The 25,358-nt window shown below is 34.3% G+C and overlaps 1 protein-coding gene across 7 annotated transcripts in view; it reads right to left on the reverse strand.

The window, feature by feature from the left end:
- The window catches only part of LRP1B (LDL receptor related protein 1B), a 1,895,525-nt gene that overhangs the window by 815,447 nt on the left and 1,054,720 nt on the right, over positions 1–25,358 (reverse strand). For all 7 annotated transcript variants that reach the window (XM_067025946.1, XM_067025948.1, XM_067025945.1 and 4 more), the window contains one exon: positions 23,779–24,015. In XM_067025946.1, coding sequence (XP_066882047.1) covers positions 23,779–24,015 — 237 coding nt within the window. The remainder of the gene's footprint in view (positions 1–23,778; positions 24,016–25,358) is intronic.

Below are 25,358 nucleotides of genomic sequence, written 5' to 3' on the forward strand. Positions count from 1 at the left end.
CAGACCCATGACATCGCCCTGTGAGACTTGGGGACAGGGAACCAGAGCAACTATGCTGATGCTAATGCTGTTTGCTGTGCTGTGAGTAATAAACAATCTTAAGTCTCATTTTCTACTTTCGGCACCTATGCAGTGGTGGCAGGCTCCCTCCCTGCCATCCTCGATAACAAGGTTGCTCAACATTGGCACTACTGACATTTGGGACTTGATAATAATTCTTTGTTGTGGGAAACTGTCCTGCACATGGCACTGTGTTTAGCAGCACCAGTCTCTATAGTAAATGCCAGGACCACCTCCTTCCCCAGTTGTGACAATCAAAAATGATTCCATATGTTACCAAATATCCTATGGAAAACAAAATTACCCCTGCTCTATGAAGTTGGAGTTTTACCTTGTAAGTGAACGAAGTGATATTTCTCAAACGTTTTTAAGTCCATTTTGATTTCTCTAAATATGAATTTTCTTGCCATTAAATGAAAAGTTCTTTGCAACATTATTTTTTGGCAAAATTACCAAAGAATATTAAATTAGGTATCTGTAGCTAGTAGAGCAGCAATACAAACTACTCTTAAAAAATATGCAGTCTCAGAGTGCACCAAATTTCATTGTAATTCCATATATAAAAAAACACTTTAAAAGGAGAAATGGTAAACATTTCATGGTTAAACATTGTGACAAATGTCTTAGAAATATTTGTCTCAGAATGATGTTTCTTGTATATCCCTAGATATATTTTTTTCATATCAAAAAAGGATACCGGGCTTCCCTGGTGGCGCAGTGGTTGAGAATCTGCCTGCCGATGCAGGGGACGCGGGTTCGTGCCCCGGTCCGGGAAGATCCCACATGCCGTGGAGCGGCTGGGCCCGTGAGCCATGGCCGCTGAGCCTGCGCGTCCGGAGCCTGCGCTCCACAACGGGAGAGGCCACAACAGTGAGAGGCCCGCGTACCACACACACACACACACAAAAAAAAAAAAAAAAAAAAAAAAAAAAAAGGATACCTTTTTATTTTTACCTGAAATGATAGTGAGCTAAATTTTACTATTTGAAATTTCTCTGTTTGAGACAAGTTACAAACACCCTAACAGATAAAATATCAAGGTAACCCTCTGACTCAAAATGTGCACATACACCTTTGATGTACAATAAAGGTTTATAAAAACTTGTTTTAGTAGCAGAGGTAAAAATGCTAATTTTGGAGCCAGGAAAGCACTGCTATCCTGTGGAGGCAGATGTGTACTAACCAAAGAATAAAACAGCTGTGTATTAAAATATTTCATATAGTTATCAGACCACTACCACCCATGAAATATACTAGTATCATTACAATGTATTAATTCCAGTTGTCTAAACATTTTATATTACACTGGATGATAGTTAATTTGTTGTTTTATATCTGAAAAACTCAGAGCTAAAATGCATATTTTGATGAGAACTTTGATTCTTTCCAGTTGCATAGGAATAGTGAGTAGAGAATACAGAGAAAAGAGAGTTGAAGTATTTCATTTAAGGAAGGTCTGAGTGGTCATCATTTCTTTTCCTTTTTCCTTTTCGTTTTGGGGGAGGGTGATGCAAAAGGTATGAGGACACATAATACAGTTTCCTAGCATAGGTGTGAGTCTAGAATAAGCCTGGTCTGGGATACAGAGATACCATATGCTATAGTTTGCTACTGTAAATCTGGGAAGTAAATGTGACTTATGTTAACAATAACATATCTTGAAGAATTTAGGGTTATTTTTTTTCCTCTTTTAGTCATCTATGAAACCTGTGCTTTCAGGATATTTTCCAATGTATTTTTACAAGATATTATCTGTTTTGTTCACTGGTATATCTCCAGGGCTTAGAACATTGCCTATATATAACATGATCTCAATAAATATTAGTTGCTTGAATGAGTATATAAGCGAATGACTCAACATCACCTCATCAATAATTCCAGCTTTCCTCCGAATGACATACAGGCCTTCTGAAATTATTTTCCACTAACCTCTTTTATAAGCCCTATGATCCAAGCATCTGAAGTGGACGATACTACTTTTAGCAAATTGATGTGCTGTTCTGGAGAAAACATGGACTTTTGTGTCAGAGAGAAATTGGCGTCCTCACTCTCCTGCAGCCTTTCATTTTAATCTTTCTAAGAATTTTTATAAGACTTCCCCTTATTTGGTCGTTGTGAAGGTAAAGCGAAATAATATATAAGGCATTAAAAAACCCCAGAATTTAATACATGTTAGCAATGCTAGCTCATTTCCCTATTCCCATATGCATATTTCACTTTCCCATCTCTGTGTCAGTTTTACTTCCTATTCCCTCTCTTTTCTGGCATTTTCCCATTTTCTAAATCCTTCACCTTTTTTAATGCCAAAAGAATTTTCTATCTGCTACAAAAATCTTCTCTTATTAGCCCTGTGAAATTCATCTATCCTTTAAATTCCCTTAGTAGTATATCTGAGTGTCATTCCTGACACCACCTACTGCCTTGTTAAACTTCCTGAAGTGTGGACAGGCCAACTTTTCCATTTGTCTCTGTGGAACAGGAGGGCAGGATAAAAGTATAATTCATGCTTGAAACCCCTAGTAGAGATCAGTAGTAAAGGCTTGGTAAATATTTGTAAAATTTTTTAAAATGAATGAATGAATGTAACCACTGCAAATGCGGGGGAAGGAAAAAATAACAGGGAATTGAGAATGTGTGGTTAGCTTATTCATTCCAGAATACTAGTGAAGAATACTCCTATTGCTTCAATATGATCATCATTCCCATATTTTCATAGAGTGGCAAATACCTAGAAGAAAAATTAAATCCTTAGTTTAACTACTAGACCCTTAAAAACATTCAAATATTTGGAATTATAGAAAACATTTTATTTTTTATAGATACCACCTACAAAGAATTGAATCAGAGATAAAAATCACACATGTGAACATACACAGATTTTCACATGGAGACCTGTCACTTAATCAGGCTAAAGATGTACCACATCCCACTGTTTGACATATGCCACCACTATTCTCAGGAGCATCAAAAGCAAAATTTGGAGAGTTATTTTTAAAATAAATACCCTGGATGATAAAAAATATTACTACTTAAAAAGTGCTATGTAATGGAAAAGGCAATAAGAAATAGTTTTTTTTTTCTTGTTATCCTAAAGTTGAATGTGCTAGGGAATTTGGAATGTCAGTAATGCAAGGATTGGTAAATTATATTCAATAAAGAGTAATTCACATTCTGCTACTACAGGGCAGCACCTCTTAATGCAAAGAATAAGGGGGAAAAATCTCTGAGATGGGATAGATAGAAAATTCAGTATCATTGTCATAGCAAATTATGTAATATTCCAAGAACAGCCTCAAGAGTTGTTTAGTAAGAAATAGATTCATCTTTCTATAATTCAGGTACTTATAGTTTAAAACTAGGTATTTGGTAAATACATCTTTCTAGATCATAGATTATTTTTTCTAAAGTTTGTGAAGCATTTTAATAGTCATATTCTATCCCACCTGGATTATAGTTCCCAGGATTCCTGGCAGAAAGATGAAATACCTCCTAGGAAAGCTGCTGCTTCTCCATATATTTAAACACTCAAATTAATCTGAACTTCACAGTTTTCCAGAACATAATCATAATAGTACTTAATTTAGAAATGATTTCATATTTAATATTTAGTACACATGAAATAGCTGGAAGATTATAGAAATATAAATTGGGAGCTGGGAATATTAGTTACAATTCTGTTGCTAACTATCCATTAGACCTTGGGCAAATGATAGATCCTCTCTGAAACCATTTGGCTTCCTATGTAAAATTACAAAATAACACACACACACGGCCAGCTATTTCTTTATTAAGTACATACCATGTACTAAGTGCCTTACAAACATCATGGGTCCCAATCCTCAGAGCAACTGAGAACAATTATTCCCATTTTACAGATGTAATAGATAAAGCTTCGGAGAGTTTACATAACCTGCCCAAGATCATACAGCTAGCAAGCTATGGAGCAGAATTCCGATCTAGATACTCTGACTTCTGCACCTGCCCATTTAACCTCTGTTTTATGTTACCATGATCTTTAAGGACATTTTCATTTCCAAATTTCTATAACTAACTGTTTTATAATTATCCCCAACCTATGCTATTTTATGAACAGCATAACTAGGGGAAATATGATGACTTGTTACAAAGAAGATGGCATTTGGGAGTTCTGCAATCAAACAGGTTAAAACCCAAGCATAACATATAAACAAGTTGAGTTGTAAGACAACATTCCTTAACTCCTGTAAAACCTAGGTCCCTAACTTTTTGAAAAAAAAAAAAAAAGTATTTCTTACATTCAAAGGTTAGCTTGAGTGTTCAGAATATTTTATATGAAATATTTGGTACATACTAGGAGCTTAGTAAATGCTATTGTAACAAATAAATATTTTGCCAATTGGATCAGATTTAAATGGGTTTAAAATATCATTTTAAGTACTGAAGCCATGAAATTTATAAAAATAATTATTATTAACCTGAAGGTGCTATGTAAAATGTCAGTATAATATTATATTTATACAAAATATATGTATATAATGAAGGAATAAAAATTATTTAAAAATTTATCAAATTACAGAATTGAAGAACATTACTTAGTTATTTGAGATTAATAGTTTAAATAATTTTAATTATCTACTTAATATTTTAAATATTTGATTCAATAATTTATCTTAATTTTTTATGAGCTATAAAACAAAATTAATGTTTTCCTTTTGCTACATTTTAACTTTATAATATACAAAGTAGTCTCAATGTGAAATGTTCTATAGGACTTACCAAAATAATTAAGTCTGTGTAGGTTACAAAAAATTGGTCCTGAAGCTATTTAACAGCTAATTAAACTATGAATGAGAGTAGATAGATGTTTGCAAACTTGTAAGAGACAAAGATTGCAGCACAGCTAGCCCACAATAAGAAGAAACACTACTTCTAGAAAAAGAGCCCTCGTGAAAACACAAAAGGAAAAAATTCAGTGCTATGAAGATTTGGGGAAAGGATTTAACAGGAAAAAAACAAACTGAAATAAAACAACAACCATTTAAGAGGTAAAATGAAAATGTATGGTTATCTATTTTTTTAAAGAAACTATCCCTGTTTGAAGAAAACAACTTATATTAATGTGACCAAAAGTGATCACAGTTTCACTAGTTTCATTAAAACTCTTCTTTACATGCTTACCCAAAACTGCATTACTTTGCTTTGTAATAGCTATTTTCTTTTAAATTCTTACTTAAGTAAGATACCAATTAATTTCATGCTGTACATATTTTAAAAGGACAGTCAGATGGGAGTATAATAAATTACATGGCCCTCTCTAGAGGTAGTTACTATAAACACTTTATTAATCTTACCAAAAAAATGTAATATACTTATATAAATCGGATTATCCTGCCTGCAAAAAATATTGTTTTGCTCACTTTGTTTATCAGTTTGTCTGGGAGTTCTGTTTGTACCAGTATATATAGCTCATCTCATGCACTTTTAAATTTAAATATAGTTGGCATACAGTATTATATTAGTTACAAGTATACAACATAATGATTTGACATTTACATACATTACAGTGATCACCATGATAAGCCTAGTAACCATCTATCCTCAAAGTTATTACGATATAATTAAGCATATTCCTTATGCTTTATATTACATCCCCATGACTTATTTATTTTATAACGGAAAGTTTGTACCTTTTAATCCTCTTTACATATTTCCTCCCCTCCCACAAATCCCTCCCCTCTGGCTACCACATGTTTATTCTCTGTATCTATGAGTATTTTTTGTTTTTGTTTTGTTTATGCATTTGGCTTTTTGTTTTAGATTCCATATATAAGTTAGATCATACAGTATTTGTAGTTCTCTGGCTTATTTCACTCAGCATAATTCCCTGAAGATCCATCCAGTTCTTACAAATGGCAAAATTTCATTTGTCTTTATGGATGTGTAACATTCCACTGTGTGTGTATAATACCCTCCAGGTCAATCCACATTACTCACATGGCCGAATTTCATTATTTTTTATGGGTAATATTCCATTATGTATGTATGTGTGTATATATATATGCGTGTGTGTGTGTGTATATATATATATATATATATATATATATATATATATATATATATACCCCTCATTTTTATCCATTCATATATTGATGGACACTTAGGTTGCTTCCATATCTCAGCTATTGTAAATAACGCTACAATGAACACTGTAGTGCATACATCTTTTTGAATTAGTGTTTTGGTTTTTTTTTCTGGTAAATATCCAAAAGTGAAATTGCTGGATCTACAGTAATTCTATTTTTAAGATTTTGAGGAAGATCCATATTGTTTTCCATAGTGTCTATATCAATTCACATTTCAACCAACAGTGTATGAGGGTACCCTTTTCTCCACATCCTTGCCAGCACTCTTTGTTATCTTTTTGATAATAGCCATTCTGATAGATGTAAGATAGTATCTTGCAAACTTGATTTGCATTTAACTGACGATTAGTGATGTTGAGAACACTTTCATGTGTCTGTTGGCCATTTGTCTCTTTTGGAAATATGTCTATTGAGGTCCTCTGCTGATTTTTAATAGGGTTTCTTTATGTTGAGTTGTTTAATTTTGGATATTAACCCCTTATCAAATATATTGTTTGCAAATATCTTATCCCATTCATTAGGATGCCTTTCATTGTGTTGATGGTTTCTTTCACTGTGCAAAATAGTTTTAGTTGGACCTTCTTTCTCAAGATTGCTTGTCTAATTGAAGGGCTTTTGTAGTTCCATTAAAATTTTAGAATTATTTGTTCTAGTCCTGTGAAAAATAGCATTGGTATTTTGATAGGGATCGCACTGAATGTGTAGATTGCCTTGGGTAGTATGAACATTTTAACAAGATTAGTTCTTCCAATCCATAAGCACAGTATAGCATTTTGTTTATCTTTAATTTTTTTCATCAATGTCTTATAGTTTTCAGAGTAATGATCTTTTATCTCCTTAGTTTGATTTCTTCCTAGGCATGTTATTCATTTTGAGGCAATTGTAAATGGTACTGTTTTCTTAACTTCTCTTTCAGATAGTTTATTTTTAGTGTATAGAAATGCAACTGATTTTTGTACATTGATTTTGTAATCTGCAACTTTACTGAATTCATTTATTAGTTATATTAGTTTTTAGGTGGCACCTTTAGGCTTTTTTATACATGGTATCATGTCATCTACAAACAGTGACAGTTTTACTTCTTCCTTTCTGATTTAGTTGTCTTTTATTTCTTTTTCATGTCTGATTGCTATAGCTAGACCTTGAATAAAAGTGGCAAAAATAGGAGTCCTTATTTTTTCCTGATCTTGGAGGAAATGTTTTCAGTTTTTCAAAAGCGAGTATGATGTTGACTGTAGGATTGTCACACATGGTCTTTATTATGTTGAGGTATGTCCCTCTATACCCACTTCATTGAGTTTTTATCATAAAAGGATGTTGAATTTTGTCAAAAGATTTTTCTGCATCTATTGAGATGATCATATGATTCTTATTCTTTATTATTTGTTAATATCGTGTTATCACATTGATGGATTTGCAGACATTGAACTATCCTTACATCCCTGGGATAAATCTCACTTGATCATGGTGCATTGTTGTATTCGGTTTGCTAATATTTTGTTAAGAATTTTTGCATCTATGCTCATCAGTGATATTGGTCCATAATTTTCTTTTATTGTGGGGTTTCTGTCTAGTTTTGGTATCAGGTTGATGCTGGCTTCATAGAATGAGTTAGGAATGTTCCTTCCTCTTTAATTTTTTAGAATAGTTTGAGGAGCATAGGTGTTAAGCCCTCTTTAAATGTTTGGCAAAATTCACTTGTGAAGCCATCTGGTCCTGGACATTTTTTGTCAGGAGTTTTTTTTTTTTTTTTTTTTTTTTTTAATTTTTAATTTCTGATTCAATTTCATTGCTAGTGATTGGTCTGCTTAGATTTTTCTATTTCTTCCTGATTCAATCTCAGAAAAAGGTATGATTCTAGGAATTGATCTATATCTTCTAGGGTTTCCAATTTCTTAGTGTATAATTGTTCATAAAATTCTTTGTGATCCTTTGTTATTTCTCTGGTGTTATTAACTTCTCTTCTTTCATTTCTGATTTTATTTGAGCCCGCTCTTCTTTCTTGATGAACCTGGCTAAAGGTTATCAATGTTGTTTCTTTTTTCAAAGAACCACCTCTTAGTTTCATTGATCTTTTCTACTGTTTTCTTTGTCTTTATTTCCTTTAGTTGAATTCTGATCTTTATTATTTCTTTTTTCTGCTACCTTTGGTTTTCTTTTTCTTACTTCATTTAGGTGTAAATTAGATTTTTCATTTGAGACTTTTCTTGTTTCCTGAGGTGAGCCTGTATTGCTATAAATTGCCCTCTTAAAATTGCTTTTGCTGCTTTCCACAGATTTGGGTCACTGTGTTTCCATTTTAATTTGTCTTCAGGTATTTTTTTTATTTCCTCTTTGATTTCTTCAATTACCCATTGGTTGTTTAGTAGCATATTATTTAGAATCCACGTGCTTGTATTTTTTTTTATAGTTTTTCTTGCAGTTAATTTTAGTCTCATATCCTTGTGGTTGAAAAAAAAGTGTGATATGACTTCAGTCTTCTTAAATTCATTGAGACTTGTTTTATGGCTTAACATATGGTCTATCCTAAATAATGTTCCATGTGCACTTGAAAAGAATGTGTATTCTGCCATTTCTGAATGAAATATTCTGTATGTATTAAATAATCTGTATGTATTAACTGACTTTATTGGCTAATGTGTCATTAAGGCCAGTGTTTCCCTATTAATTTTCTGTGGGGATGATGTATCCATTGAAATAAATGAAGTGTTAAAGGCCCTTACTATTATTGCATTGCTGTCAATTTCTCCCTTTATATTTATTATTTGCTTTATGTATTTACGTATTCCTATGTTGCTTGCATATATAACTGTTATATCTTCTTGTTGGATTGATTCTTCTATCATTACGTAATGGCCTTCTTTGTCTCTTGTTACAGTCTTCATTTTAAAGTCATTTTTTCTTATAAATGTATTGCTACCCTGGTTTTGTTTTGTTTCCATTTGCATGGATTATTTTTTTTCCATCCCTTAGCTTTCAGTCTGTGTGCCTTTAGATCTGAAGTGAGTTTTTTGTAGGCAGCATATATGTGGGTATTGTTTTTGTAGCCATTCTGTCTTTTGATTGAAGCATTTAGTCCATTTACATTTAAAGTAATTATTGATAGGTATGTACTTATTTCCATTTTAAAAATTGTTTTCTAGTTGTTTTCTAGTTTTTCTTTGCTCCTTTCTTCTTCTCTTGCTCTCTTCCCTTGTGATTTGATGGTCATCTTTAGTGTTATGTTTGGATTCCTTTCTCTTTATTTTTGGTGTATCTATTACAGGTTTTTGGTAGATGGGGAGATTCATATATAACATCATATATATATATATATATACTTATTATATATATTATATATATATAGTAAGTTGATTATCTCTTAAGCTCAAACACATTGAAACAACCCTATATTTTTACTCCCCCACCCACATTTTAAGTTTTTTACATTATATTTTACATCTTTTTATTTTGTGTATCACTTAACTACTTATTATAGTTATATATGATTTTACTACTTTTGTCTTTTAACCTTATTAACTTTATAAATTATAGATCCACTAACTTTCCTGTCTTTACCAGTGAGATTTTTTTCTTTCATAATTTTCTTATTCCTAGATATGACCTTTTCTTTTCTGCTTAGAGAAGTCCCTTTAACATTTCTCATAAGGCTGGTTTAGTGGTGATAAACTCTTTTGGCTTTTGCTTGTCTCTAAAATTCTTTATCTCTCCTTTAATTCTGAATAGTAACCTTGCTGGGTATTCTTGGTTGCAGGTTTTTTTTTTTTCCTTTCAGTACTTTAAATATATTGTGCCATTCTCTTCTTGCCTTCAAAGTTTCTACTGAAAAGTCATTTGATGGTCTTACAGGAGTTTCCTATATGCAACTAGTTGCTTTTCTCTTATTTTTAAAAAAGACTCTCTAACTTTAATTTTTTGATATTTTAATTATAATGAATCTTGGTGTGAGTCTCCATGGTTTGATCCTGTTTTGGACTCTCTGTGCTTCACTGACCTGGATGTCTGTTTCCTTTGCCAGGTTAGGAAAATTTTCAGCTACTATTTCTTCAGATACGTTTTCTGCCCTTTTCTCTGTCTCTTTTCCTTCTGGGTCCCCTATATGTGAATTTTAGTAAGCTTGATATTGCCTAAAGTTTTCTTAAACTATCTTCATTTTTTATTCTTTGTTTCTTTTTCTGTTTGGCTTGTGTGATTTCCATTATTCTGTCTTCTAGATTGCTGATCTGTTCTTCTGTATCATCTAATTGATTCCTTCTAATGATATATTTTTAATTCAGTTACTCTATTCTTCAGCTTACATTATTTCTCTATTATATTTTCTAACTGTTGAAATTCTCACTCTGTTCATCCATTCTTAATTTGGTGAGCATATTTATACTCATTACCTTGAATTATTTATTGGGTAGATTGCTTATCTCTGTTTTGTTTAATTCTTTTTCTTATGTTTTGTCTTGTTCCTTCACTTGGAACATATTCCTCTTTTTCCTCATGTTGCTTAACTCTCTCTACTTATTTCTATTTATTAAGTAGGTTCATTATATCTTCCAATCTTGGAGAGGTGGCATTATATAGGATATATCTTATGGGGTCTAGCAGCACACTTTCCTCTGGTCACCAGACTATATGTTCCTGGGGTGTCCCCTATGTGAGCTGAATGTGCCTTTCTGCTGTGGCAGTCCGGACTACTGTGGGCATGTTGATAGCGGGGGCTGGCCCAAGCCTGTTTGTCTGTGAGGCCCTGCCTTGTGTTGCTAGTGCACTGGTAGGTGGGGCAGGCCCATGCCATGGCTGGTTGTGATGCCTGATATCATGTGAGTGCTGAAGCCCTCCTGGTGGTCAGGGCTATCTCTCCACACAGCTGGTTGTATGGCCTGGGGCCATTACTTCATGCATCTTTAACTGCTATCTAGTATTATTTTCTGTTAAATGAATAAACATACCCCAATCCATTCTTTGTGTGTGCTTTTGAGGGGTATACTCAATGCCAGGAGGGGGGGAAGACTGATCTGGACCCATTATTTTTAGTTTGCTTAATTATTAAATTGCTCTAAAGATCACCTTAAGCCCTTTTTTATTCTTCCATTTCTTTCCATTTTTATGAGAGCCATAAGGTTCTACTTTTCAATTCTTATACTTGAAGTTTACACCTAGAATATTTTAGGTTATGGTTTCTCATGGTCTAGTCAATGTGGTAAAATCTGCCCTCTAGCTAAGAAATTCCCATCATCTCTGATCACTGATGATATACTCTTCAACTTCACAGTGCTGGTATCAATTTACTCTATTAAAAAATATTTTTCAGTGATTTATTTTCTTGGATATAGAGGGCAAAGTCAGGGTGAACCATTTGCTTATTCCTATATTTAGTCTTTTGCCCCATTTATAATCTGACAGATGAATTCAAATAGAATGAAAACTCTTTCAGAATGACAGTTACATTTTTACTGAACACTTCATCTACTATCTGGCATCTTTGGTAATTAAATAATGTTTTACATAGGTATATGACTAGAAATCTTAGCAATAAATAAGAATCAGATTTTGATATAAACTTAATCATATCATCCTGTACCATCTCTTTAATAATAACAGATTTTTCTTCTAATAATGTAATGCATTAACCAATTTTTCCTTTTGCAAAGTGAAAACTCCCATCACTACTTCATTTATTTATTTTTAGTTAAAATGTAATACAAAATGACCTTATTGAAAGTAGAAAACACTTAAATATTTTTGCATCAAATGAAATGTCTTTATGTGTAAACTGCTGATGTTTAAAAGCATCACAAGGGATTCACATTTATTCATAAGCAGAAATCGGCTACTTTTAAAAATTGATTCTAATGCTAAGTGAAGGAAGAAAAAGCAGTTTTTTAAAATATTTCAATCTTATTCTTCAAATTCCCATTTGTATTAATGAATTATAGACATGAAGAATTAGGCTTCACTTAGGATGCACAAACCCACAAAAGAATATTGAAACACGTAACAATAAGAGAAAGACCAATAATCTACAAGATTACAACTTTTGTTGAGTCCAGATAAAAGCTGAGATCCCAAGGAAACACAATGAAAAGAAATCCAGAGTAACAGGCCTATTCCAGTAAAAACGGGTCACACGAATTGTTGTACCTTTGCCAGAGCACAGGAGGAAGAGGCAACTGCCATATACGTAGTCTTTTTAAAAAGTTAAAATGGCAAAGAATTTAAAAAACCAAGTGTGAATTAATGTGATACTTTAGAATTCTTGGGAAACCCTGACACAAAGGATTTCTTTCACTGAGTTCACAAGAGAAATATCGAAGGCATAGCAAGAGAACTGAGAGCTAGCCCTGTGTGCTTCACAGACATAAAACCCAACTTATTCCCTAGACTTTTCTCTCATACAAAGAAATCCCTTAAATCACTGGGGAAGGGGAAGGAGACCACCCCACTCCCAGAAGCCAGACAAAGATCCACTGCCTGTGAGGGAGGTATAGAAAATAAATTCATTTGCCACTAAAAAAGGGTAGGAAATCCTCCCTTCTCCAAAGGAAAGGTGAGCTGCAGAGATAAGCAGCCATTGAGGGAGGGGTAGAAGCCAAAGCCTTGTGACCTTGAGAGAAACACCCCTGGTCCCACCACAAGTTTGCTACTTACAACAAGCAACTCTAGCATAATGCTTGGAGAAGGGTAAGAAATTACTGCCAATGGTCCAAAACAAAGGTACGGTGACACTGAGGGAAGAGTACAAGCAAAGCTGTTTGCGCCTAGAGTGGGTACAATAAAGATGCTTGGACCAGAATTCTGAATTGATACCAAAAACAACAACAACAACAACAACAACAAAACAGATATTTGCTACCTTGGGGCATGGAGCTAAAGATTATCTCTGGCCCAAGACCTCCCAGAGACACATAGCAGACATTGGCTGACAAGGGAAGAGATGCATGGAAAGACCCATCTCCAAACCCCAGAACCACGGAATCTAAATAAGACCAAAGACCAGACAAGAGAATGGAGAACCCCTTGTCTACCACCATGAGCCTCCCACTTATTAACAGGTCACAGTTAAGGAAAGGGCAAGAGTGTGGAGAGAGACCCCTCAGTGAGGCAGCCATGCAGGGATTATTGAAAGCTAAAGAATGAGCAGGCACACTCCAGGATACTTACTAAGCATAAGATAGAATCAGCCCATCACTGAAGTATCTGAGAGGTTTGGTTTACTAAAGGTAACTATAATAAGAACAAAATCCAAACCCAGTGAAATTACTGAATAGATTGATCAAGCTCTTCACACTAACAAACTGACAGAAGAAATGTACCTATGCTCCTGGCCTACATTTTACTTACTTAAGTTTCTAAGGTTTTCCTACATAAATTATTTGAAATTAAGAGTCATATAGAAAGCAAAAGACAAACAACCCATTGAGATAAACTGGTCAACCAAAGAAGTAAAGTGTAAATAAAATCAGACCTTAAGATGACCTTGATATGGAGACCTTCAGATTTAAACATTGAGTTATCAACATACACCTATCAGAATGGCTCACATGAAAAAAAGACCAATAATACTATGTGCTGGAGAAAAAGCAGACCAACTGAAACCTTGATGAGGGGAAAGCAAAATGACCCAGTCACTTTGAAAAACATTTTGAACAGATTGAAGAGTTTGACAGTTTCTTATAAAGTTATGCATACACTTACCATACTAGTAGGCAATCCACTTTCAGAAATGAAAACACATGTCCATATAATGTACTATGTAGGTGTTTATGACAGTTTTCTTCAAAATTGACCAAACTTGAAACAACCCAGTTGAACATCAACTGGTAAAAGAATGAAAGTTTTGTGGTACATCCAAGTAGCACAATACGACCCATTGTGAAAAACAAATGAATGTCTGATACACTCAACAACATGGAAAAATCTCAAAAACATCTAAGTAAAGCAAACCAAACTCAAAGGCTATATATTTTAGGATTAAATTTTTCTGAATTTCAGAAAAAGTAAAACTGTAGAAAAATAGATTAGAATAGAAATCAGATCAGTGGTTGTTAGAAAATAAGGGAACTTTCTGGGGTGACAGGAACATTCCAACTTGACTGTGGTGGTGGTTATTCAGCTGGAGATATTGAATTGTTCACTTAAAAAAGGTGAATTTTACCATATATAAATTATGCTGTAATAAACCTTATTTTTAAAAATACAATTATAAACACAGCTAGAGTTTATCAGGAGAAAAATACAAGTGTTTAGAGTAAATTTTGCAGTCATTTTTGGATCGAACAACAACAACAAAAATACCAGTTAGTTCAGTCATTAGTTTAGGAAAAAAAAAAAAAAAGAAATAAAAAGGTTAATTTCTTAAAGATTTTTATCAACATGATACCAAATAACAAATATGACTGACATTTAATTTCAGATTTTTGCACTTAGTTGTATCTAGCAAAGGTTGTCATAAAATCAATCTGTGATGGAGCAAGTATGGGATGTATATACTCCTGGCCAGGTGCTATAGGTTCCCATGGCTAGAGCACACTCCCCATAAACCAACTCGCACAATTCATAAATAATGACATGTATCTAAAAGTAACATAATTTTCTTTGGGGCATAAGATAAAATAGTGTAAGCAATGGGAACTGATTAATAGGAACAATTTTAGGACTTGGGATGCATTGTGAATAAGCAATCTTTTCATCCATCTTGAGAGCTAGTGTCAGTCTGGGATTGGAAATAATTTTAATTTGTAGGTACAACCTTCATATATTTTGTCATTCTGAAGAACTTGTACAGAAGATTAAGTCGGATGATACTGTTCACTGAAACACAAAATTTTAGAAAATATCTCACACCTGGTTTTCCTTACAATCACGAATATAGGCAAAGGTGACATCTGAGTTATTACAACTGGATAATTAAAATTGGAGGAAAGAAAAGAGTATGAGAGATGCTCTTTCACCTCATGCCCAGTGATGGCACCATCATGAACCTCTTGAGAGCTTTTTGTATGTGCTTCTATGTTGTTGTTTACACTTCTTAATTTGTAAAGTCTCAATTCTAAGCCTTGCAAAATCACTATTTTAAAGCTTAAAAGAAAAACTAAGAATCTAGGTGATAGTAAAATCAGATAATTTTAAAAACTAGGAATATAAAGATGAGTGAAAATACTATTTGTTGCCATCTTTAAGTGAATTTTCAAAATAGTCTTACTGTTGTTTTTCTTATATCTCCTTTCCAGGTGTTATTTGGACCACTGCCTAATGACTATGAGAACACCCCGCAGGTAGATTGATCACTCTTGCAGAATCAGGAGCAATAGTTAACTCACTGTGACATTTGTAATGGGATGTTAAAATTAAAGCTTTGATTAGAAGACGAAATGATAAAAAAAAAAAAAAAGTGAGTGTGAGAAAAAAAAAAGTCCTCATATTTTACAATCAACTAGATCACAATTGTGTCCATAACTCTTAGACACCTTAACCAGATCGATGGTGTAAAGGGAACATAATGTAAACAGGGGAGGGTTTTAAGAGTTTTCTTTGGAGAGTGATGCTGCTGTTCTGTTAGTCTCTAGTCCCTACCCTTCAATCCCCCAAGGTGGTAGAAAAGAGAGAATGGAAGGGTACTTTTTACCTCAACTCTAGTGATGGAGCTTTCTATGGGGCCTCTAAGAGATCTTTGAATTGTTGGTATTTCCAAATGTGCAAAACTCACACCTGAGAAAATCTCACACCTGAGAAAGCTAAAGTGGACTCTGGTAGCAGAATACTTAGTGCGGGTTGATTTGCACTGTATATGCACTCCCAGAGTTTATTGGGGCAGAAGGTTTACAAATAATTTTGGGGACTATATGTGGACCACACAGGAGCATATGTTGGCATAGGGATGTTTGCAATCTGGCTGGTTACAGGGACTCAAACAATAAGAAGATGGACAGGAACTGGTTATTCAAGGATGCAGAGTCACAGGCATAGAGTTTCATGCACTTTGGCCAAGGGAAATGTAATTAGAGGGATCTAGCAGAAAACCTCCAAATAGCTTGCACATGCACACACACAGACAGACACACACATATACACACCCCAAGAGTGATTTTAAAGATCTGCCAGTCTCAGAGAGAGGTCAGTTTACAATGGAACCAGTTCACATAGGACCTTTGCTATCTCCTTATCACTCCTAACCAATCTTACCCTCTCACCTCTTCCTACCAATGTTGAGAGGTGAGTGGGCATTGGAAACTAACTAGCAAGCTGGGAGGGGTGGCAAAGAAAATAAATGCAGGACAGAGAAAGAATGAACCAAATATGCCCTCCTTTCCTTTTTTCTAGCCAGAAGACAATACAGGTGGGGAGCAGGGAAGATTTGATGATACACTGAAGTTAGAATTGTGACATATGTATAAATAGTGGAGTGGGCATTCCCAAATTGAGTCTGTTTCTGACTTAACATGACCGAGAGGTTTGGCTGCTGCCTCGTTGTTAGCAGAAAGGATTGGGATTTGACCAAGTTTTGCTATGGGGTAAGAGTATTCACTCTACTGAATAAATTTTAATAGTCAATGAAAGGCAAAAATAAAACTTCACTTTAGATAGGGCAGAGTCACATTATTTGACATGTGTTCTACAATGACTATTATCACCCCCTAAAATCCTCTCATAATGGCTAGTTTCAAGGGAACTTGCTCAGCTGGCATTGTGGATATTAACTGTCCCCACAATTTGAGCTAGCATTTCCTATTTTAGAGCCCCCATAGTAAAGTCTGCCAAGACTGATTTATTAAGCTTTTCTTTTTCATCAGAAATTTGCATTAACCTAAACAAAAGTACAATCACAGTCAGTGATTAGAATATTAGTCCTAGTTTAACAGAGGATTCCCAAGTGATTTCTGAAGTAACAAAGATTACATAATGCTGAGAATAATTAAGCAATTAGGTTGAATGTATTTCTTTTTTTTTTAATTCATGGTAAAACTGGAAATTTATTTAAAGTGCCCCCAAATTTTACTGATCAGAATATTTATTGATGTAACAATCATATTTGTAATAATACTTCAATTGGTACTTTGGAGATTACCAAATATTTTCACATTCTACCTTTTGACCTTACCAGTAATTAAACATTTACAAGATAATAGACTTCTTTATAGAAACTTCTAGGGCTATTCTGAACTCGTGTGTGTGTGTGTGTGTGTGTGTGTGTGTGGTGTGTGTGTGTGTGTGTGTGTGTGTATAGTATGCTGTATTTGTCCGTGCTTGTGCATGTGTATATATGCCTATATTGGGTGGAAACAAATAAAGGGAAACATATCTTTTCTTCCATGTTTACTATAATCTATTAGCAACATGGCCAATTCCATTTTTTATGACTTAATATATTTTAGAACCTAGATTTCAATCTCTTCATACCCATGTCAACTTTTCTGACAAAAACACATATATTGGCTTAAAGTTTTTTTTTCCAATATCTCATATACTTTCTGAGAAACATCAGAAATTATGAGAAATATATATAAACTAAACATGAAATTGAACCAATGTTTTCAGGACTCAACTCTCCTGCGCATTCTGGGTAAACGTCTTATTGATAGTCAACAAGAGTCAGTTATATAAAAATAGGCTATAACCTTGCTACTCAGCAGGACAACAATAACCATTAGATTCTCAAAAGTTGCAAATGCTTGCAAATCTCTTCTTAACAGTTTTAATTAAGAAATGTCTCATGACTGACAAATGTATTCATTATTTCCTTTAATGGTTGGTCAGAGTCTACATCTCTCAGAATTTTTCTTTATGAAAAAGTCAGAATTAAGTCAGAAAAAATGAGATTGATATTCACCTGCAATCTAATAGCAGAGAGTAAAGGCTTGGTCTTAATTTTAAAATGTTTTGCAAGGCATAATGACTATTTAACGTTCATGGGAACTTTCTAACATAATTTATTAATGATATCTCAACAGGTTTGTTTCATCAATTGTAACACTTGATCTTTATGAGACACTAGAAATTCCTAGAGAATTATAGAATGGTGAAGTTCATTGATATCCAAGAACAAATGGTGATCTCTAGATACAGAAAAGTATAGTCTTACTCTCAGGTAGGTGTCATCTGGGAACAGATTGCACCCTATAACCTGTTTTGAGTGGCCACACTAGTCCTGGTTAAAATTAAGGCCTGGGAATATTTCTGGAGTTCTGAAGTGTGTCTTAAGTCAGTGGTTGTGTATGTGCGTGTATGTGATGGTGGTCCTGGTATTACAATGATGAATTATCAAATAATAATTCATGGCCCAGGTATAATACCATACATTTCAACACAAAATTGGATAGAACTGAGCTGAAGAATAGGGTTTGACTCTTCACATGCTGGACAGGCAATAACATAAATATGGCACTACCCTTTGATACTTTGATAATATGTCAATAGATAACCTTTAAACATGTCATTTGGAAGATATGTTTGTCAGAGACTGCCTCCCTAACTCCTGGCAACAGTTCTCTTCATATCAAAACAGACAGCCTCTCTTCCATGCTGCCCAAAGTTATTCATTGTTCTCTAACTTCATGGATCCTGTAAGTATCGTCAGTTAAAGGAAGACTCTGAGGTGTGGAAATGTGTACTTACTCCAGATCTCAATCAAGTAGAACCCATCTTAAGAAGTATATAAGGTCAGGGATTCCCTGGTGGTGCAGTTGTTAAGAATCCGCCTGCCTGTGCAGGAGACACAGGTTTGAGCCCTGGTCCAGGAAGATCCCACATGCCGTGGAGCAACTAAACCCGTGTGCCACAACTACTGAGCCTGCACTCTACAACCCATGAGCCATAACTTCTGCGCCTGTGTGCCACAACTACTGAAGCCCATGCACTGCAACAAGCGAAGCCACCACAATGAGAAGCCTGTGCACTGCAATGCAGAGTAGCCCCCGCTCACCGTAACTAGAGAAAAGACCACAGGCAGCAATGAAGACCCAATGCAGCCAAAAATAAATAAATAATTAATTTTTTTAAAAAGAAATACATAAAGTCAATATAGCAAAGCGGTTTAGAGCACATGCTTTGCATTAGTTCCTGTGGCTACTGTTACAAATTACACAAATTTGGTGACCTCAAGTCTGCAGTTTAATGATGGGATCTATTGAAACTACAGTTTTTCTGTTATAACTGCAGGCATTAATAACTTTCAAACTCAGGAAAAATGCTTTGAGTGGTTTTTTTTTTTAATACTTTAAAGGTATGAAACAATGTGAAAGATATTTTAACATACCTTCTATTTGGATATATGTATCTCAGTATAATTAATTTATACAGCTTAAAACCAAGTACTGCACTAATAGAATATATGCAATAATATATAGAATACTAAGTTTTCATTTTTGTATTTTTTCCTTTCTGCTGGAAATTATAAATCATTCTGCCATGAAATATGAATCTTGGACAAGACATTCAAGAATCTAAACATGAATACAATCTTATAAAGAACACCTATCTTGTCCTCTTAGAGAGCATAACAATTATATCTACAAGAATTGTTACCAAGGCTATTGCCCCAGAATTATACTCCTGGCCCTCCCTCCAGGTAAATTTGCAGAAAACCACAGCTAACCATATCCTCTAGCTGTGTTCACAGCACAGGAACAAGAGTCTCATTATAAGAAAACTGGTGCAAGCTGGTTCAACTTCAAAAGTGGGACAAATATCGCCCTGCACCTCATTACCAACTCATTGTAATAGTAAGACCCCTGTCTGTCTGCCCATGATGGCTCAACCTGCTTTCAACCCAGATGCCAGAGGACCATACAAGGACAGAGAAGAGGTGACACCCCAGTTCCAGGAAGAACCCGCCTATTTCCAGAAAACCAATGCATACACTTTCCCCTCATTAGCCCTGCCCTTAAAATCTTGTCTTAATTGTCAGTCCCCTGGGCAAGAAGTTGATTTGTGATTAAGATTCCACTTCTCCATTCTCTGGGCCATTGAATAATGATTGTGCTGCTTCAATCTCAACTTTGGTTTCATTTTTGGCTCTGCAAACCCAAACAGAAAAGAACTTTCCTTCCCCCTGAGGCAGGGGCTTGGCCAGGTTAGGGTTCAAGTAGGGGATCATAAGACCTAATTTGGTAACAGAATGACTAACCCACTTAGTCTATTTTTGCTTGCTGTTGGCATCTTCATTTATTTCTTTAGAGCACTTATCACGATCTTGTTCATTTATGTGTTTATTTGTTTATTATCTATTTTTCACTATTTGGGTGTAAACTAAATATAAAGCTTTGTCCTATTTACTGCAGCATTCCCATCACCTAAAATAGCACCTGGCTCAGGGAAGGTATTCAATGAATATTTATTGACTGGACAAATAAACAAATAAAGTAATTAATTAAAAGAAATCAAGTGTATAAATTTTACCAGAAATTTTGGCAAAAAATTCTGAAGAGTAAAACACAATAAAGACTGGTAAATGTTTTGTCCTTATAAAAGTCTATTTTTATTAAATCACTAATATGTCTTCATTTCATAGATATTTTCCATAATTATTGAGATATATGTAAGTACTTCAAATGGGCAATTTTCTTTTCTTATTTATTTATGTACCATGTTAGCCCACAATATTACACAAAGATTATGAGATATATAACATTTAGGAAGTTTGCCATAAAACTCTAATAAGAGAGAAAACAAAAAGAATGAACAGAGATGGGTCTTTTTTTAAAATGCTGGTTTTTTCTAATATAAAAAGGATCTGAGCTTGTAAAGAATATGTTCAAGATATTTATGTTTTATGTAAAAACAGCAAAATCGTTAAGCCTTCTACTTCAAACTGTACAAATTTATCTAAGACTCAGAATTTCTACTAAGCTTACAAAATCATTTGTCAAACCAAGCATTTCCTCTCAGTCTCCAGGTTAGTTGGTAGACTAGTTAAATGAGTGAAAATACATAGAACTTAATTCTTCTGATCCCAAGAATCGTGAATTGTCATTTGCCAAATATAAGTTCTGTTCTGACATGTTAATCTCGCAGCATAATGTGTATTATTATTCTCCTTGCTGGTAAGAAGCAAGATGAACTAATAAAAAGACATTAAGCTGTCCCTTGTATAGGATAATCAAAATGTTTAATATATTTCAGGTGTAAAAATCGACAAAATGTTTTCAGAACCTTCCTACTGCCTAAGCAACACTGTACAGATGTGCCTGGCAGTCCAGTGGCCATTAGAATTGACCTCTGTTGCTGTGGTAAAATGCAAAGAACCCCAATGTCACTGATTAGATATGGTTATCAAAGTTAGGATTATTAGCTGGAACATTCAGTCACAGCACAGGAACTGACACTTCTTGAAAAGAGCCCAAGGATCCTCTATATTACATGTCAGTCTAGGTCAAAATTAGAGCAATCCAAATGCATCTACTTAGAATATGCAAGTTCATTGTCTTTCTAAAATTGTCAAGTTCCTATTATTTGTTATTGAATTACAGAGAAAAGTAGGCAGACAGCCTCTGCCTCATGCAATTTAAAGTAAAACTCCTGACTCTAATTAGACACTCCTTAGGTGGCTAAGTCATGGTGGATTTATACTGCTTTAATCAGTAAACTATTAAAAAAGACAAAACCAGGGATATTTTTCATTTTAGCACTTCATTTGTCGCTCTTGGAAGGTGTATTTTTATCATTAAAGTTTGATTTAAAGTGAACCTGAGTTGAATGAATAATCTTCTCATGCTGTCCCCAGTCCCTCTAAAAGACAGGAGAGACCGTCATGCATTACCATTCATGCTGTAAATAATTTTAGTCCATTTCTCTACTTTTATTTTCTCTACTTCCTCCCTCTGATTCACTCTGTACTCCACCCACCAGATTGATTCTCCTAAAATATCTTTTTATTCACATTATTCTTTGGCTCAAAAGCATTTCCTCTTACCCCTTCAGGATTTTATCCAAGCCCCTTCACCTCACGTTTAATGCCTTGAATTTCTCTACCTTTCGGGATCCACAGCTCCTCTGTCATGATTACCTGTAAACTAAACCTGCAGTAGTGACCCACTTAATGTTCCTCTCATCCTCTTTCTGGAGCATGTGCTTTTTGGTGTTTTGTTCGTTTTGGTCTTTTCTCATGGAATTCCTGGTGCTGAAGTATACTCCCCTCCCCTTTAACATTCCTTCTTTAAGATCTAGCCCCGGGCTTCTCTGGTGGCGCAGTGGTTGAGAATCCGCCTGCCGATGCAGGGGACACGGGTTCGTGCCCCGATCCGGGAAGATCCCACATGCCGCGGAGCGGCTGGGCCCGTGAGCCATGGCCACTGAGCCTGCGCGTCCGGAGCCTGTGCTCCGCAATGGGAGAGGCCACAACAGTGAGAGGCCCGCATACCACAAAAAAAAAAAAAAAAAAGATCTAGCCCCAATACTACCTCCTTCACAAAACAGTTCTCTGAGAATCCCCAGATAAAGACACCTCTGCCTTCCTGTGTATTCTTATTACACAGACATTCTCCATTAATCATGTATTTCTCTGGGCCTGCTTTGAACTTATTAAATTAAATGCTGCAGAGCTTTTATATTGGGTTGGCCAAAAAGTTCATTTGGCTTTAAGTAAAAATAAAAGACACATTTTTCATTTTCACCAAGACCTTTATTGAACGACGTATTCACTAACCAAACAAACTTTTAGCCAATCTAATATTTTGGGGGAGTTTATATTATCTCCAAAGGTAGATTATAAACTCCCTGAAGGCAGTAGCCATTTCCTAACATTTTTTAAAATCTCCTATGATAGGTAGCACACTGTCCTTCATATAATAAGCATACAATTAATGTCCCTAAATCAAGGATTTTTAAAATATTTGAGAAGTAAGAAAACTGTATATATGAGGAAACTGAGGTCCAGAATCATTAGTAACTTGCCTAAAGGTGACTAGCAGCCAGTCGAAGATTCAGTTTGCTTGATTAATAAAGATGCTTTTTACTTATACCAAAGTTATATTATTTCATTACTGAGCAGTTGTTCTAAGCCAAGTAATTTATGAAACTCACTGATTTTAATAAAGTATATGCATATATGTTTACATATTATATATAATAGCATATATGTATTTGTAAATAAAAATAGGTATAAACAAAGTTTCTCTGCAGATATTATTTCAAGGGTGACTCTAAAGAACTCAGGTGCAATATAACATAAAAAACAATATGCAAGAATCGTGAGGACAATGGGAACATTGATCTTTTTCATGAACTTTGAGTGACACGACCAATATTCCAGTGAGAACCAAGTATTACAAAAGTCTCCAATGTCCTGTTAAATCTTATGTTCTACCGTATAACACTGTAAACATATAACTGTAAGTCTACATTTTCCATGAAGGTGGATTAATAGCTCAATTTAATTCCTGTAATACTTATAATGTAGTGGACAATTGCAAGTTCAATTTTATAATGAAGGTTTTAATAAGCTAGTATTTGGAAAACATGTTGAAATAATGTTACTCAAGAAAGAGAAATTAACAAATATTTAAAAATCAACAGTAACTTGGGTTCTGGTTAGTTAATTTGACGTACATTGGATTTATCCTTTTAAATAAATGTTTTGTCTCTGGGCAGTTTGATACACATTGTCACTTACCATCTTTCAGGATGGTTTCTCGCTCTGTGCCATCTATCTTCTGCCGGCCAATTAGGAAACTGGTGGTGTCAGCAAAGTAGATATAATTGGTTTCTGCATGAAAATCTAAAGCACGAGGGTTTACCAGATTTTCTATGGGGATCATGTATTCATCAGCTATCTTGGTATTCAAGTCCATTCCTCTAACAATTCCTGGGCGTCCTTTCCCATAAAAGAGAAACAACTCATTCTTTGGTCCTGCAGAAGAAAGATTACAAACATAAACAACCGATGCTGCCTAATCTTTTTTACCCTGCATAATGCCACTGTTTAATTAACTGGCACAATTAACATTTTTTTAAATTCAGTACCAAAAATTAAACCCTAAAATATGCCAAATGTATCTCGATGCAAGAAGGCCAGCTAATTGCGTTACTTTAATTAAAACAGAAATTACTTCTGTGAATAGGTTATATTTAGTTAATTATTCTTTTGCCTATAACTGTATAGCAAAAACATGACAGATCCTTGGATAACTTGTAACTGTAAAATGGACATTTATTAAAACATCTGGCACATTTAATTTTATAATTCATTACAATCTATCTAACATATCTGTAGATACTAACTGTAGCATTCATTATGTTTGACAGTGCTAAAAACTTCAGAATATTTAAAATACCCCCCCTACTCAGAGTTTGCATCTATAGACTGTCAGAAGCAAACAAAAAGAATCACATAGTATCACATAACTTGCATGTGAATACATTATAGTTTGTATAAATGTGATTATTTTTTTAAAGAAATGAAATAAAATGCCAGTTACAGTGTCACTTCTTTCTTCATATCTTAATTAGAACATTAGAGGTTGATGCTGTCTGCCGGTAACTCTGATGTACAACACAGCCTTTATCAAAAACTAAACAAAACAAAAAACTGTTTCCTGGGTTAAAATGCAAGAATCAAGGAAGCTTTTTCTACAGAATGAATGAACTCCTTCAGACTTTTATATGAAACTACATGCAAGGCTCTCATATTGCTAAGGCACATTATACTTAGTTTAGTATACATAATTTTAAAAGGAATACTTCATATGGAAATGAAAACATAATAGGTTTTATTAAGAAAACTGAGGATACATATGACTGTTATGTTTGGGTAACCATACCATAGTGAGATTCTTAGTAAATTAAAATAATTACATTATAAAATTTGGAGGAAAAAAAATAAGTACTTACTCATAAACTCAACACCGTCAATGAAAACTATATAATCATTTTATATATTTTCTTTCTCGTTTTCCTTTAAAATTAGTGTTAATGAATATTAAATATGTATAAATATTTATAAAATGTTAATATTTAAATAATAAAAATAAAACAAATCTCATGTACCTAGCATAGATCTTAAGAATATTTCCAGAACATTAGAATGCACACACATGCCCCAAACCCACCCCCATTCCATCCCAGAGACATCCGGTATCTCTGGTTATATACAATAATATGGTTATTGTGTTTACCATGCATTATTTAGAAGTTTTGCCACATATGTTGTTTGTATTTCCCAACAGTAGACTGTTTAATTTTGTGTGTTTGAAT

This window comes from Kogia breviceps, chromosome 2 (assembly GCF_026419965.1).
Source record: "Kogia breviceps isolate mKogBre1 chromosome 2, mKogBre1 haplotype 1, whole genome shotgun sequence".
In the NCBI taxonomy this organism is placed as follows: domain Eukaryota; kingdom Metazoa; phylum Chordata; class Mammalia; order Artiodactyla; family Physeteridae; genus Kogia; species Kogia breviceps.